This window comes from Carassius gibelio, chromosome A6, assembly GCF_023724105.1.
Source record: "Carassius gibelio isolate Cgi1373 ecotype wild population from Czech Republic chromosome A6, carGib1.2-hapl.c, whole genome shotgun sequence".
In the NCBI taxonomy this organism is placed as follows: domain Eukaryota; kingdom Metazoa; phylum Chordata; class Actinopteri; order Cypriniformes; family Cyprinidae; genus Carassius; species Carassius gibelio.
Window position 1 is genome coordinate 6,723,870 of NC_068376.1, and position 16,785 is coordinate 6,740,654.

General features: G+C 37.9%; 1 protein-coding gene across 1 annotated transcript; it reads right to left on the minus strand.

Annotated features, from left to right (window-relative positions):
- Positions 1 to 5,394: 5,394 nt before the first annotated feature.
- Positions 5,395 to 9,169, minus strand: LOC128016166 (frizzled-7-A). Its single transcript, XM_052600605.1, has 2 exons — positions 8,768 to 9,169; positions 5,395 to 7,816 (listed from the first exon to the last, which is right to left on the minus strand). The coding sequence occupies exon 2, from the start codon at positions 7,807 to 7,809 to the stop codon at positions 6,151 to 6,153; it is 1,659 nt and encodes a 552-aa protein (XP_052456565.1). The 5' UTR covers positions 7,810 to 7,816; positions 8,768 to 9,169; the 3' UTR covers positions 5,395 to 6,150.
- Positions 9,170 to 16,785: the final 7,616 nt, after the last annotated feature.

The following is a 16,785-nucleotide window of genomic DNA, read 5'->3' on the forward strand; positions in this document are numbered from 1 at the left end:
GTTTGTGTTAACTTGGTCTTTCAAATCTTGGCCTTATTGTATTTTCCATTTATGAACACTAGATGGCAGCAAGTTATATATATATCTTATTTGTATATTATTATACGATATATATATATATATATATAAATCGTATAATAATATACAAATAAGATCTAAAATGCAATATGCCCATGTGAATTCTCTTTCCCTACTTTCTAATTTATATATCGGACCAAGACCAATTTATGGATAATACATGTGCAAAGTTATATTTAGAGTAATTTAAAAAAAATTATAATTAAAACAAAAAGAGTAATACATAAAAGATTGTTATGTACCAAAATGTATTAACACTCCCTATTAGGAAAAACAACATCTCTTGTTTTGCTTTGCATTTTTTTTTTCAACTCAACATGTTCTTTTTGATATGTTTTGTTAGTTCACAAAAATATGCAATTGAATTGCATTAAATTACAATTAAATAAAACTATTTATAATTCAATTATTTACAATTAAATAAGTGTGCTGTCTCCCACAACTTCATTAAAGTAAAATACAAAAAAAAAAAAAAATGAATATTACAAAACTCAAATAATATGCAATGTCAATCTGTAAAGTGATTACTCTAAGGATTTGAGTGTTATTGTGTGACTGATCCAGTTTGGCTGACGTCATCAAGTATCCGATCCTGACCTGGACGCAGATGAAAAACTGTCTGGAACTACTCATCACCTTTGTGGGATCATTTTAATGTTAATTCTACAGAACGGTTTACATCTTCCATAGACTGCAGCTAATTTCTTGTTTTGTAAAAGTAACAATATGACCTGTCTTTCGGTGTGTTTCCAGTGTTACATTTAAGGATCCAGTGTTTGAGGGTGGTGCTCTGCTGCATGTCAGTGTGGTGGGAGAGAGGGCCTTACTGTGTTGTACAGAGAGGTTGTTTATTTGAAGTGTCTGCTTCCAGGAAAGGCCAGATATTAAGGCAGGAGTAAAAGAAAGTGAGTTTTGTGTGTGTGTGTGTGTGTGTTAAAATGGAAGCATCTGGGAGTTAAAAATGGTGTTGGAAAAACAGCAACGGGTGGATAAAGTGATGAGAAAGAGAATGATAAAAAAGCGAGAGGGATGGAATGAGGTTCTTGGAAAGTAAGGGAAAACTAGGAAATAATGTCCATGTGATGCTACATAAAAATGTCATAGGGGTCTTTTATAAACAAGGTTGTGTTTTCCTCTTAGAGATTAAAGTGTTTTTTTTTTGACCTTTGGATCAAAGAGTCTTCTTTTATCATTGTTACACGTGTCTTATTGTTACATGCATCCTAGTGTTCAAACATAATGCAATGAAATTTCATGAATAATGTGTGTGCTGGTGGTAAGGCACAACGTGTTGCCGCGGGGGGCTCCACTATAGCCGAAACCCAATGGGATGATCCAGTTTCTGTGCCTGGGATAGAGCACCTCCGAAACCCTAAACACTACCAGATGAGGCCTCGCAAACGCTGGAGGAGGGCTGGCGTGTGTTTATTCGGGGGGAAGGGTGCAGATCACCTATCAGCTCACATTTTCATTCAAATTTAGCTTGCATTTGAAGGATGCATGTGTCTCTGTTGCATATGTACATTTTAAAAGGATCATATCATGGGGAATCATTATTTTCTTGGGCTTTTTAATTAATGGAGTTGTACCTTGAAAGCATAATGTAACGTTTAGAACTCCTTAAAGGTCATACATTCAACTAAACTGCAAAAACGTCTCATTTTGTATCTCTGAAAGTCAGAAAGATGAGTACATTCATGCATGTTTACATGCAATACCTATCTGGGGTTCAGAAACTTGGTCCAACCCCTTAGGAAGGTTACATAATGTTCCTAACCCCAGAAAACTACTAATAAGAGAAAATGATATAAAATTCTACTAAACATTGTGCTTGAGCCTGCATTAGAAAATGGCTCATGGTTATTTTAACACAGCCTCTAATCATTTCATGTACATTTTTATCAGACATTTCAACAATAACAGAAACCGTGAAGGGTCACAGGATGAAGAAATCACTTCTGTTTTGACTGTTTTGGCACAAAAACCCTGCCTAAGACTATAATTGGACATAATAAAATGATAACTCTGGTGCCCTTCAAGGTTGCAGATTATAGCCCTGATACACAGAAAGAAAGTGTAATGACTCGATCCAATATTTCTGGCACAAATACTTGCTGATCTGTACTGTGGGAAACTTAAACTGGTGGAGAGATTATGTATCAAGAAGGAATGTTTCCCTGGGCAACCCCGCCGTCAACTTCCTTTTCATATTTCTATTAAAGAGAGAGCACAGAATAGAAATCAGATACCTGAACTATCAGCTGAGACAGCTCTTTACACAGGTAAACATGTTAACACCTTGAAAAACATCGGTCAAAGCTTTGTTTGTGGGCTGAGTATCGAAACAAATTCATGTAATTGTATCTTAAGGGATTGAAAGACTGTTCTTATAAAGGGTGTGCAGTTACCTGTTTCTTTCAAGAGGTGGAAAGCACCTGGGACACACAATAGATTTCCACAAGAATGTGTTTAAATGCTCATCACAGATGTACTTGTTAACCCAACAGGCTTGAACTGTGGGCAGCCATAAATTGTCAATGCGTGGCCATATTCAGAGAACCTGAGGCTTCTTTTGTTAGCTTGTGTATGTATGTAAACAGAGCTTGGGTTAGCATCTTGGTTTAGCATCTTGTTAATTTTGTACAATATAAATTCAGACATGCTTCTTGTGTTGAATTGCACGCATTAGTTCACAAAAAATACATTTGAATTTGACCTTAGGATGACTTTTGCACTCATACATGGGTTATTCTCAGGAACCAGAGGCATTTGTTGCTTCACTGTTACTGTTGAACTTTCAATAAATCATTTTTTTCACTTGGGGGCCAAAGTATCATTGCCCTAACCAGCCGTAGACATACAAAAAATATTATAGATAAAGATATTTAGATTAGTGGTCGACAAAATATTACTGAATACTACCTTGAAAGTTGTGAAGAAACAGCAATAGATTTGTTTACTGTATTGTGACGAACATCCATGTAAAACGGATGAACATGAATTAAAAAAAATGTAAGTGAGACATGGATAAATCAATCTCAATGCATTTAAAACAATATTTTTAAAATGCATTTCATGTTGACTTTAATAGACATTTCATAAACTAAAATATGATTATAGTCTTTTAAAGTGTCAGTATTTATCATTACTAGCTTTATAGCCAACCCTAAAGTGCTGAATTACTTAAGTAAGAGTAAATTTTGATACTATCACTCAGTTTTGGTGTGCTTTGTATGAAATCACACATTATAATTTAAATAGCCCGTGACATTAGCCTATAAAATATGTCAACCCTTGTAAATGTCTTGGGGGTTGAATGTTACAGGAATTTAAGATCAGTTCAAAAACTGTCTATTAACAGTCTTAACTAGCAAATATCAGTGTGAAACACATCATTTAAAAATGTGTATTTTTGTGCCAAGAACACTATTTCTTGCCATAAAAGAGCTGAACTATTGAGCTTGAAAAGGTAATGTGTACACATAATGAACTATTGATAAAGACTTGTGAGAAATGTACCTCTGTTTGAACTATGTAGTCATTTCTTTTTTTAAATGTTCCCCAAATGAAGTCACAAAGATCAAATAAAAATGTACTTTAAAAGGAGAAATGTCACAGCAGGTTGAGCACCAGAAAAAAAAAAAGAAGATTATTACGGCATATTTTGCAAGAAAATACTATTTAGTTTTTCTATTTCTAGTTTCATGTTTAATTCAACATGTTCCTTGCGGTTTCTGCATATTTTTTTGTTAAATTAAAATTCACCAATTTCTAACTTAGATGCGAGCAGAGCGGCGTGGCTCTGTTTTCAAGTTTTCACCCCCAGCTCTTAATGCATCTTGTTTCCTTCTGGAACATCAGTGAATGTTTGAACCTTTTTTAATAGTTGTGTTTGAGTCCCTCCAATGTCCTCAGTGTGATAAGATGTAACTCAGAATCATAAAGTCACTGCTGGAAAGGGTTCAAATATGCAAAGATGCTGGAAAACTGAAGAATCTGCAGGAGCTTAAAGATTTTTCTGAAGAACGCTGCTCAGTTTAACTGTTCAGAACAAACAAGGGACTCATGCACAACCATCACAAAACAGAAAGACAGTCGAGGATCATCAGGTAACAGAACACAGTATTAAGAACCAAGGGTTCCCAAACTTTTGAGTGGGGTTATTTTAATAATTTCAGCAATTTTTTTGTCTTGTGGACTAAATGTTAATATCTTTTATGTACAATATCTTACTCAGGACAGTACTAAATAAAAAATAACATGCATTTAGTATGATCTCTCTTATTTTTTGAAAATTACTCATATTTTCACAGATTCTGCAAGGGGTGCCCAAACTTTCGATCCCCACCGTATGTGTGTGTGTGTGTTTATGGGCTGGGAGCAAATCGGGAAAAAAATTCCAGAAACCTAACCGTCAATCCAAGTGATGGACGTGTCTTGGCTGCACACGCTGAGAGTTTTACACACTTCACATGCCCAAAGGCAATGAGTGCCAACACACCCAATCACAATCAGACACTGGGGTGCATGTACCCACACAAATCATCACGTTACACTGGAAAAACACCTGCATTATCTAGTTCCTTTTTGAATCTTTTGTGAACATTATTGTTTAAAATACAAATTAAAAACATGTTTTACAGAAGCCTTTTGTAGCATTATGGCTCTCTGCCATGTAATCATAATCCTGTGCAATTCTGACACGGATTAAACGTGGTACTCCAGACACCAACAAGAATTCTGGATTCTTCTTGATCATTGGTGAGGAACCTATACTCGAAGATACTGTAACCCACCAACCCCCTTCACCCTCCAAATGCCCTTACAGAGAAACATCCCCCAACTCTCTAGGGGAGAAGGGGACATGGGATGGGGCGTTTCCCTCACCCTAAAGAATAAAGTGGTATCCAGTTTCATCTGGTGAGGAAGGGAAGAGATCTTATGCTTTGGTGCATCTCAGGGCTTCCTGTTGTACCAGAGGCAGGGTGGCAAACTTCACACCTTTCGTGATTATATCCTGTTTTTGTAGGCCACTTTTAAGTTTCTTTCTGTTTTAAGAGAAATGTTTACTTTTAGTCCCCCTTGATTCGTTTGTTCACCCTAGCTTCTCCCCTCTTAGATTCATTCTACAGACTGAAAGCATTAATGGACTCAGGACACATGAAGGGGGACTCACTTGAGGTCTGTTGTTGTAGTAAATTATGCGGCTATCAGTTTCATCTACTTGCTAACAACTGTTTTGGGGGAAATATCAAAGGCTCGTCAGGGCAGCGACACGAGTCACCATTTGTGCAAACGAAATCAAGCCAAAGCAGCTTTAAAAAATCAAATCACTTTATTAAGTGAAACTGAAAAAGCCCTTAAACAAAATGAATCTGCTTAAATACATCATACATCTTTTGACAGAAATGTGATATTTACAAATTATGAAACATGGTGACATTTCCTCCTATACAGACTTCTCCGCTAAACATTAATAATCCTGCGAGTCTCTTTCACATCGCTAAGGCCTTTAAAATGGCAGAATATTAAATTACTTGATGAGACCTGACTTGAACATTAAACTGAACTGGTTCTTAAATCTAAATAAATGGCCATGTGCAACTAAAATACTAAAATATGTAATTTATGAGAAAATGACCAAAAATGTGGTTAAAAAAAAACAAAAGAGACATTCATCCAACAATGGGAATTTATCAGTACTGCAAGGCACAAGACTAAATTGCAGACATTTTTGGCTGCCATGGTAGCGTATACTCCTGATAACAAAAGTCATCATTCAAGTCCACACATCAGTATGGAAGATGAGAGTTCTGCCATCTTTTCCAATGAAATCATTAGTAGGGTTTCCAAGGCTTAACGTTTAAAAGGCATTTTGAGATTGTCAATTGGAAAAATGCATGTTCTTTGGAGTTGTGCTTTCAAAAGTGTTGGGAAAGCATCATGCTGGGCTCACACAGCAGTGTCTTCTACCATGAGCATGGTTCAGCATAGTATGTGTGACCTGACTGGAGTTCACATTTCCTTTCAATATTGACCTGTATTTCTCACATACGATCCACAAAGTTCAGTTTACACCGTCGTCTCGCCCTGGTTGTTGCCCAGCCGCTTGTAAAACCTGCGCCATGACTGTAGAGTTTTTCCAGACCAGATCCAGAATCCTGACGTGATTCCTACGATCATTGTCATGAGGTACTTAATCATAAACACAGTGAAATCTGGTGTCATTGGTGCAAAGTTGTTGGCCGGGCATGGCACGGCAAAGCGCTTGCACGTCTGCATGTGCCAGGTTTTTTCCCATTGTTCACGGAACGCTTGTTCGTAGAAGTAACACGCGATGACGATGGTAGCTGGAACAGTGTAGAGGACGCTGAATACGCCGATACGCACCATCAGCTTCTCCAGCTTTTCCGTCTTGGTGCCGTCATGCTTCATAATGGTGCGGATGCGGAACAGTGAGACAAATCCTGCCAGAAGGAAAGACGTTCCAATGAAGAGGTAAACGAAGAGGGGGCCAAGGACGAATCCACGAAGGGCGTCTGTGCTGTAGATGCCGACGTAGCATACGCCGGTCAGAAGGTCGCCATCCACATGTCCCAAGGCGAGGATGGTGATGGTCTTCACAGCGGGGACGGCCCATGCTGCCAGGTGGAAATATTGAGAGTTGGCTTCGATAGCTTCATGGCCCCATTTCATTCCAGCAGAAAGGAACCACGTGAGAGACAGGATCACCCACCAGATTGAGCTGGCCATGCCGAAGAAATACAGGATCATGAAGAGAATGGTGCAGCCCTCCTTTTTAGTCCCTTGAGCCACAGTTCTATAAGCATCATCCCTGAACTTGTCAATGCAGACCACTTTATCCTCCAGCAAAAACCCGGCTGCATAAGCCACCGCCACCATAAAGTAACAACCAGAGAGGAAGATGATGGGGCGTTCCGGGTAACGGAACCGGCGCATATCCACAAGGTATGTGAGGACCGTGAACAGGGTACTCACACAGCACAGGATAGACCAGATTCCCACCCAGAGCCGACCAAATCGTATCTCTTCCTCTTTAAAGTACATCACACCATGCGGCTGTTTGTGTTCACAAGGGGCGCCACAGTTTTTTGCCCCCAAGAACTGGTAATTGAGGTAGAAAGGGACTGTGAGTTGGAGAGGGCAAGTGAAAGCCTGACTTTGGCGTGGCTGATGCATGCGTGGAGTGAACGGCTCTGGTATATATGGCGTGGGGTCCGTCGTTGGGATGTCGGGGTCTGATTTGTTCTGTCCTACACAGATCTCTCCAGCTCCATGTACGGGAAAGTTCTCACAGCGGAGTCGTTCGGGCCACTGGAAACCGAACTTGTTCATGAGGGCCTCGCACCCTAGTCTTGCACGCTCACACAAAGAGCGACAGGGGGGTATTGCCTGTTCTAGAACTGTACACACTGGCGCATACATGGAACAGAGGAAAAACTTCAGATCTTGAGAACACTGAACTTTGACCAGGGGGTAGAACTGGTGCACCTCCAATCCTGCGTCCTCCTGGTTGGTGTGTCCCAGGAGGTTTGGCATGATAGTTTGGTTATATTGGATGTCAGTGCACAGGGGGATGGATATGGGTTGGCAAAACCCGTGCTCCGGGACTGAGATACCCATCTCTCCGTGATTCTGGGCGGAAGACAGTCCAAGCAGAAGTGTTGTGATGAATAAGAGGCATGGACTGACTTTCCATACTGCCATCATTGATTGCCTGGAAAACACAGAAATATAGACCATTTTACCGTATATTCCTTACAGCCTAATTTTAACTATAAGTAATCAAGTAGTGACTAGTATCTTTAACAATTTTACTAACAAATCATGAGATACTAAATTATCTATTGAATTAGTCACTATCCAAGTAGTGGCAAGCAACTGATCTTTTGTTCCTGGAAACGTATCAACAACTAATATATACCAACTGTTCACTTCAAACAAGTAAATTTGTTTGTAGTACCTATTCTAGTTTTACTAGCAACACTTCATTACTTACTAATACTTTTTTTAGTACTTGTAACCATTCAAATAGTTATTAGAATCGATTTCAGTTTTCTTTGTACTAACTGAACAGACACACCTTTCTAGTAACTAATCTTACAAGTACAATTTTTTATTGTAATTATTAAAGTAGACATTCTAGTTTTTACACATGACGAGTACAAAGCAATTGTTACTAGTGAGAAAAGCTAGTTACTGGTTAAATTGAGACAATTTTATGCCAAAATTAGCAATTTGTTTCCAGAAGCAAATGGGAAAATTTAATTATCAGTATAAGGTAAATGACTAGCAGGAAAGTTATACAACTAGTATGTAATAATTAAGTACTAGTGCATAACTGGATAAACACTAGGGTGCTTTTTTTTTTTTGATAAACACTAACTTAGTCACACTACTAAGTAGTATCTAATGAACAATTAACTTGTAAGTCACTATCGCATTACATGCAAGAAATTAATACAAAACAAAATGTGTAGTAACGTTAGCTGTAAGTTAAGTTTCAAGAAAAATGCAAAAACGAGATTCGGGAAACTTTTAAACAAAGGAATGTTTCACAGACTAAACTCGTGCGATTAAATCTATCTACACACATAAAGCTCTATACAGAAACTTATATTAAATTCATTATCGCATGGAAACCGAACACAGACTAACGTAAACTTACTAGAATTTGAGTGTTTAGCGAAACTTCGGCTTGTGCTAAGTTAACGTTACTCCTCCAGACGTGTCCGATCACTCGTAGGCTTCACGGCGAATCACAAACTATTCTCCAGCTCAGAGTTTTTTTGCGTTCAGGTATTCATGACCCCTTTTTCGATACGACTCCACATATTTCATCATCAGAATTCCCAAATATCAGCCTCCCTTTGAGCTCGGCCCTCCTCTCCCTTACAAAACACTGTAAAAAAAAAACTTTCTCCGCCACTCCTGTTGAATCTGCAGCTCTATCTCTGTAAAGTTGATACGCTGACTCCACATTGCACCACAGTAACGATAAACGGTTTCAAGCAGCCCTTCATTCACAGACCCTGGCGATTCTCGGCGGGGCGCCTTGAAACCCCCTGCCTTCCGACCAATGGGAAGATGTGTTTTTCTTAGCGCAGTGTTCCTTATTGGATCGGAAGGAATATTTTAGAAAAGTGTGGGATTGTAGTGTCTTCTTCTCCTAAACTAATATTCTAATACATTTTTTAATTTGTGAGAATGTATTGGAATTTTGGGGCTCAGTCTGAACGAGTGTTATAATTCGCCAGTGCAAAGTGAATGCTTGGGGTGATTTAAAATGTGTTCAGAGTTTGGTCATATTTGGAGGGACAATCTTTTTTTTATTGATCTGAGTTTCGGGTGCAAGAGCTTTAGAAAGAGATGTTTGTGTAGTAAAACTAATGGATTTATAGCAGTGACTCCTCAACTGAATGTGATTTCTGCCACATAGATCATAAAGCCATTTGGTGATGAAGTAGGAGCTGGACTGAATTATTACTCTCGAAAAAAATATTCAGGACATTCAACTTGTGAAAAGTTAAGTCTGCTGACTTGTGTCCTGAAAATGGGCAGAAAGCCTGTACGGGTGTATTTGTGATGAATGATAAATCTGTTTATGAGAAATCGCTGGCCAAGTATTAGAAACCAAAGGCCAAACAAGTGACAGATTCCCTCTGTGGTGGCCATATTTATAGGGATGTTTGAGCTCAGAGATGTTGATAAATCTCAATGGTATTTCAGTCTTGTGGATTTATACAGCCAGAAACACATCTGATGATGAAACCAGGAAAAATGCATAATATGAAGACTCACTTCAAAGTGCTTTTTTATTAACCTCTAAAAATGTCTAAGCCAAAAGCAAAGCATCTAACAGATGCTGTTAAGAGAGTATTATTCCAATAAAAAAAGCTCCATCTTCAAATTTTTCCTTTTTTTTTTTTGGTGCACCTTTAATTGAATAGCACAGTCATGTGCCTGTTCTCAAAATCAAAATGAATCTAGCAATCTAAGTGTAAATAAACCTAATCAATGATTTTAAATATATGGTTATCATTATGTTTGATCTTTCGCAAAGATATCTGGATCCAGTGTCTATTGTACAAACATTTGTCTCTCTCTTTCACATTCTCTAGAATATTTTATTCATCTGTCAGCAGTCTTTATCTCTTGCTTTCCCATGAATTAATTAAACAAACATACAGTATTTGACCAGGCCTTCAATATGACTTCAGATTGATTCATGGATCTTGCTAGCAGCAGTTTGAACTCAGGATGGGCTCACATCTGAAAGAAAGTTGCCCAGAGAAATCAGATTATGTGAGAACAGAACAGAGCAGAATGCACTCTTTGTGTTTAAACAGAGGGGAGCAAATGCTTTTGGGCAGATCTTTTAATAAAAGATGACATTTTTAGTCTTTAAGAATACATTGATGTGAAGCTAAAGTAACTGTTTGTGATATAACCCCAGGTCATAAGAAGCGCTATATCAGAATCACAGGTCAAAAATACTCTAAATCTGACACCTGATTACTTCAATGTTTGTCTCCTTTCTTTCTCAATTCTTTCCTCTTACACACACTCTCTGACAACAATTTGCCGTTCCTAACACTGTATTGTGGCTTTCGTGGTGCCAAAGAAGCATTTGGTTTTCTTTTGTTGTGTAAGAGAGAGGTGAGATACATCTGTTTAGCCTAAAATAACAACTAATGAAATTTAATGAACAGTGAAATAAGTATCTTTAACCAAAAGCAAATCCAGGCTTTGAAAAAATGATTTGTCATGCTGAAAATCAAAAGCAGCTGTGTAGAGTAGCCCCTGTTTCACACATGACACAACACCTCCTCTTTTTTGGGATTGACTAAAATGCCTGGGTTTTGGCTTTAATATCTTATTGACACGCTCTCTATGGTTCTCATACATTATAGTGTATGTATGTGTATTTGCATTGTTTTGACTGTTCTCTGTATTTCCCACCTTCTTGCACACTATGATTGATCGATTATGTCTAATTTCTGCATGATATTGGTCAAACCACTTTTTAGTCATTACCTTTAGTTAGTATGAAAACAATAGGAAAACAAAGCCAAAACCATTTTAAGCAAATTTAAAAATCCCGTTCAGGAAAAAAAGAAGACATATGTTCACCCTAGTAGACATGTAGGCAGAAAATCAGTTGCACACTAAGAAATGCTGCTAGTGTGAAATCACATTGAGCTTATGCTGCTTACACTCCACTTCAATGCTACTTATGTGTCCAGTGTGAAATGGGTTTAACATTAACCTAGTCTGACTCCAGATTATAGGTTGAGTGTTCACTGTATTTCCATGGGGGTCACATTAGATAAAGGTGAGAACAATGGAACTAGATATTTACATTTTCTGAAGCAAGAGTATTTGTCATTGCAAAACTCGATCGGGGTGTTTAACACTTGTTTCTAAGTGGTTAATTAGAGTAGTGACTTACTGACCAAAATCTAAAGAGCCCCACCCAAGTTTCTATGATATTCTGGTCTCTAAGGGATCTTGGGTCTCTTTATCATTTTTAATCTGCACTAAAAATAAAATGTTTGTGATTTTTAAAGAAGCTAAAAGTAAAAACATGTTAATTTGTTTACTGTAAATTACCTTCCTAGATATATTGAAAAATTGTAATTGGTTTAATCGCATTATGTGTAATTTTACTGTAAAATAGTATAATTTTTATTTTATTTTTTGCAAATAAAAAAGAGGAAAAAAGAGAAGGAATTAGAGGAGGAGGGATGCTGGAAGACTTGTCGCTGGAATAGAGCAATGACTGCTGTTTATATAGGGTCGTAGCGACTGGATTACTAGGCTCCTCCTGAACCTGTGTTGGGAACTTCAATTATTCTTATGGTGGAGGTTAGATTTTAAGGTTTTAGGTTTAGTAGTTCAGGTAAATTGGTATATATGTACATAATATACTTATAAGTTGTAACGGCTTAAAATGATAAGTTGTACCCAGGCCTCCCATAATACACTATTAAAGTATTTTATGATTAATGTATGGCAACCACACCTACCAGGGTTTTTTTGTATGTTTTTTTTTTTTTTTTTTTTGCAAGAATTTAACTGTATTTTTCTCCCTCTCTAAATTGGGTTCAAAAGTCAGATTGCTTAGAAAAGTGGTCATGGAAAAGTCTCAAAGTCATTTAAAGATCAAATTATCACCTGATCCTCAATAATCCCAGATTTCATTGCTGTACAGCAATATATGTGCAACCTGTGACTGAACTAACATGGGGAAAATGTTCAACAGAATAATACTTCAGTGCATGCCTGTCTATCCATGTGACTGTCTCTCTCTCTCAATCTCTCTATCTGTCTCAGATACTCACTTACTTAACAAAAGAATGTTAATAGGTGTTTCATAATGTGCAGCTGTTTCTTGGGTGCTTTTTTTGTAATTGGTAAGCCCTTTAATTCATTTCCTCACTTGCGGTGCACAAGTTCGAGTGATAACAGACCAGGAAAGTCAAACACAGATATCCAGGCAGCTCCATTTTAGGAAAACACTTCATGCAACATTGTTTCTGTGTACAGCAGCGCTAATGGGCTGGTATATATTTGACTTGGTCTGCTCTTAAATGGTAATCATCTCTCAAATGGAGGAAAAGTACATTTACACACTTCACCAACAGCACTCTGCTAACTGAACACAGGGAAAGTTCATTCTAAATGGGTGGTTGTGTTAAAATCTGGCTTAGAGCAGAGCAGGAGTGAGCACAAGAAGTAATGCAGGAAAGAGTAGCACTCCAATTGGCCCAAATCTAAACACAGTATATATATATATATATATATATATATATATATATATATATATATATATATATATATATATATATATATATATATATATATATATATATATATATATATATATATACACACACACACACACACACACACACACACGCACACACACACACACACACACACACACACACACACAGTACAGACCAAAAGTTTGGACACACCTTCTCATTCAAAGAGTTTTCTTTATTTTCATGACTATGAAAATTGTAGATTCACACTGAAGGCATCAAAACTATGAATTAACACATGTGGAATTAAATATGGAATTATATACATAACAAAAAAGTGTAAAACAACTTAAATATGTCATATTCTAGGTTCTTCAAAGTAGCCACCTTTTGCTTTGATTCCTGCTTTGCACACTCTTGGCATTCTCCTGATGAGCTTCAAGAGGTAGTCACCTGAAATGGTCTTCCAACAGTCTTGAAGGAGTTCCTCGAGAGATGCTTAGCACTTGTTGGCTCTTTTGCCTTCTGTCTGCGGTCCAGCTCACCCCTAAATATATATATATATATTCAAATGTTTTATTTCTTTTAATTTTGATGATTATAACTGACATCTAAGGAAAATCCCGAATTCAGTATCTCAGAAAATTAGAATATAACTTAAGACCAATACAAAGAAAGGATTTTTAGAAATCTTGCTCTACTAAAAAGTATAAAAATTAAAAGTATGAGCATGTACAGCACTCAATACTTAGTTGAGGCTCTTTTTGCCTGAATTACTGCAGCAGTGCGGCGTGGCATCAGTCTGATCAGTCTGTCACTGCTCAGGTGTTATGAGAGCCCAGGTTGCTCTGATAGTGGCCTTCAGCTCTTCTGCATTGTTCGGTCTGGCATATCGCATCTTCCTCTTCACAATACCCCATTGATTTTCTATGGGGTTAAGGTCAGGCGAGTTTGCTGGCCAATTAAGAACAGGGATACCATGGTCCTTAAACCAGGTACTGGAAGCTTTGGCACTGTGTGCAGGGGCCAAGTCCTGTTGGAAAGTGAAATCTGCATCTCCATAAAGTTGGTCAGCAGCATGAGGCATGAAGTTCTCTAAAACTTCCTGCTATACGGCTGTGTTGACCTTGGACTTCAGAAAACACAGTGGACCAACACCAGCAGATGACATGACAGCCAAACCATCACTGACTGTGGAAACTTTACACTGGACCTCAAGCAACGTGGATTGTGTGCCTCTCCCCTTTTCCTACAGACTCTGGGACCCTGATTTCCAAAGGAAATGCAAAATTTACTTTCTGAGATGCTGAATTTGAGATTTTCCTTAGTTGTCACTTGTCAGTTATAAATATCAAAATTAAAAGATAAATTAAAAGATAGATAAAAAAATAAACATTTGAAATATATAAGTCTGTTTTTAATTAATGAATATAATATAAAAGTTTTAATTTTTGGATGGAATTAGTGAAATAAATCAACTTTTTTATGATATTCTAATTATATGACCAGCACCTGTATATATTATCAAGGGGTAATATTTTCCTCATGGAGTTGATTTTCAGGGGCATTTTTGACCCTATGCTGGCCTATTTATTCTTTCAAATGGTTAGATATAATCGGTTTTGAAAATTAATGTAATATTCTGAAATCATTTTCTTTTCTGTTTTTGTGCTGCTTTTTATATTTATACTCGGGTTATGGCATATTAAATTGCATGCCACTAATGTGTGTTGGCATCTTGTGTTGCTGAACTTCTTCCAGTCTTTGCCATGCAGTTACTATATCATCTGTTTCAGACATGGAACATATTTCAGATTTATCAGCTCCTCTATGATATCTTTCTTTCTTGCTCTACAATACATATTTTGACATTCCACCTGGGACAAAGTTCAGCTTACAAAAACCAGGCCAAAGTCTCCTCCATGGGCATTTATACCTCTTTTTTCACGTTTCTCTGATTTTGTTCAAGTAATGTCTTGAATGGAGACACCAAAAGTGATGTTCGGGCCTCTCTTGTGTCATTCCTCTGAGTCCAGTGTCTGTGTTCTTTATATAGCAGGAAATCCTGGCTAATACCTGCATTTGATGGCTGCAGTCGCTGGCCTGGTCCCCCATGAGCTGCCCTACTTCCATGTAATGTAAACGATAGTATATCAAACTACACAGTCAGATGCTTGATGGGTCAGTGTAAAGGAGAACTGGAAGATGGGGCAGCATTGCTTGGCAAAGCTGATGTAACACTCTGAAAGACAGAAAGACATTATGTGCTGATTGGTGTGTAACAAAGTGTTGGGTTGCTATACAATATATATAGCTGTTAATAAAGGCACACTCTTCAATAAATAATGCCTTTTGAATTAATAGTCAGTGAGCTCTGCTTAACTGTTGTCAGAGGTGGTTTTGCTATGTGAACAACTGATAGAAAGCAACATGTGCTTAAAACTTTCTGGAGACAAAAGTTGAGGCAGTTTAACAGGTATATCTTATCAACAAAACCAAAAAACTGAAGGGTTTCAATGAGCCGCCAAAAGACAATAAGCCCCTTCCCCCAGTTAAAATCCCATTATGTTAAAGGTAACCCACAGTCCTCCAGCAGACCCCCCACTTGGCCTCACTCTTTCTCTCTCTTTCTCCAAATAACTAGATAATTTGCATGCTAAGTACGGGTGGCTATTTTGTTGATAATGGTCAATGGAAGAGTGATATGCAGATTAAATGAGCAGGCAGGGGGATCTACCTATTGTTTGAAGACTTCATCTCACACGGAGAAGGCAGGAGGGAGGAGAGAAGGGCAGGAAAGAAAGAGCAGAGAGGGATCGGGAGGAGGGTGTGAGGAAAATATTCTCAAAGGGAAAAAAGCCAGTGTTTCATGAGATTCCAGATTGTTGCACAATGTAATTAAGTAGAGATTCTGTGTCTAAAAGTTCCTCAGACAGAAAAAAAGAGACTTTTGAATTGATTCAAGGCCATGTTAATGAAAGAAGGAAAAATTCACAACAGTTTTAATGGAAGATGCCACACATAGCTGTACTGTTTTAATTCACTCTATGCTCCAAAAACACACTATCTTTCACCTTCCACGCACCTCCCCAGACCCACAAATCCTCACACTCCAACCCAGATACAGTGACACCTATCTGGCTGGTGTGTGTAAATCCAGCCCCAGGCTTGTGAGGCCTGCATGGAGTTTGGGCGTAACAGCTGTCTCTTGCATGTGTTTGAGAAACCATGAATAAACAGAGAGCGCCACAAAAGCTGAGAAAGCCCGAGACCACACACACACACACACACACACACACACCGAACCCAAAACACTTTCTCACACTTCACAGTCGCCTTGCTCAGCTACATATGCTGCCAAACAAATGCTACTGCAGCCTTGAAATGTTACCCAACAGGCCACATGCCTTCCTCATGTTTATCCTCCATGTGAAAGGCTAATGCAAAATCCTGTCACATCGCATTCATGATTTAGTGCCTGTGTCATTTCATATAGTGTCATATGCCATTTGTTTCTTCCTTTCTTCATGTAGAGTCAACACAGTAACATAAATCTGTTATTAATGAATTACAGTAGATAGTAGACTTTTTTTCAAAGCAACTTGCATTTAAGCAGCACGTTTTCAGTCCATGCATAACTCTCTGGTGCTCTTTGGTAATTTTTGACTGTTTTGTTTTTTTTAGAATTTTTCACTTCATCGGAATAGTAAAAGCTATTATTGGTTGCTGAGGCATTGCTAGTTGCTAAATGTCTTCTTATCGGTTTATATAGATGTTAGTTGTTAGGGTGCTCTGAGTGGTTGCTATGGCACAGTGTTTTGCGAGGTTGAAAGTCATTTGTTAGAAAGTTCTGGGAATAATTTGCCTTGGAATAATTCTAACTAATCACTCTGATGTTACGCTGATAAGATTTCCA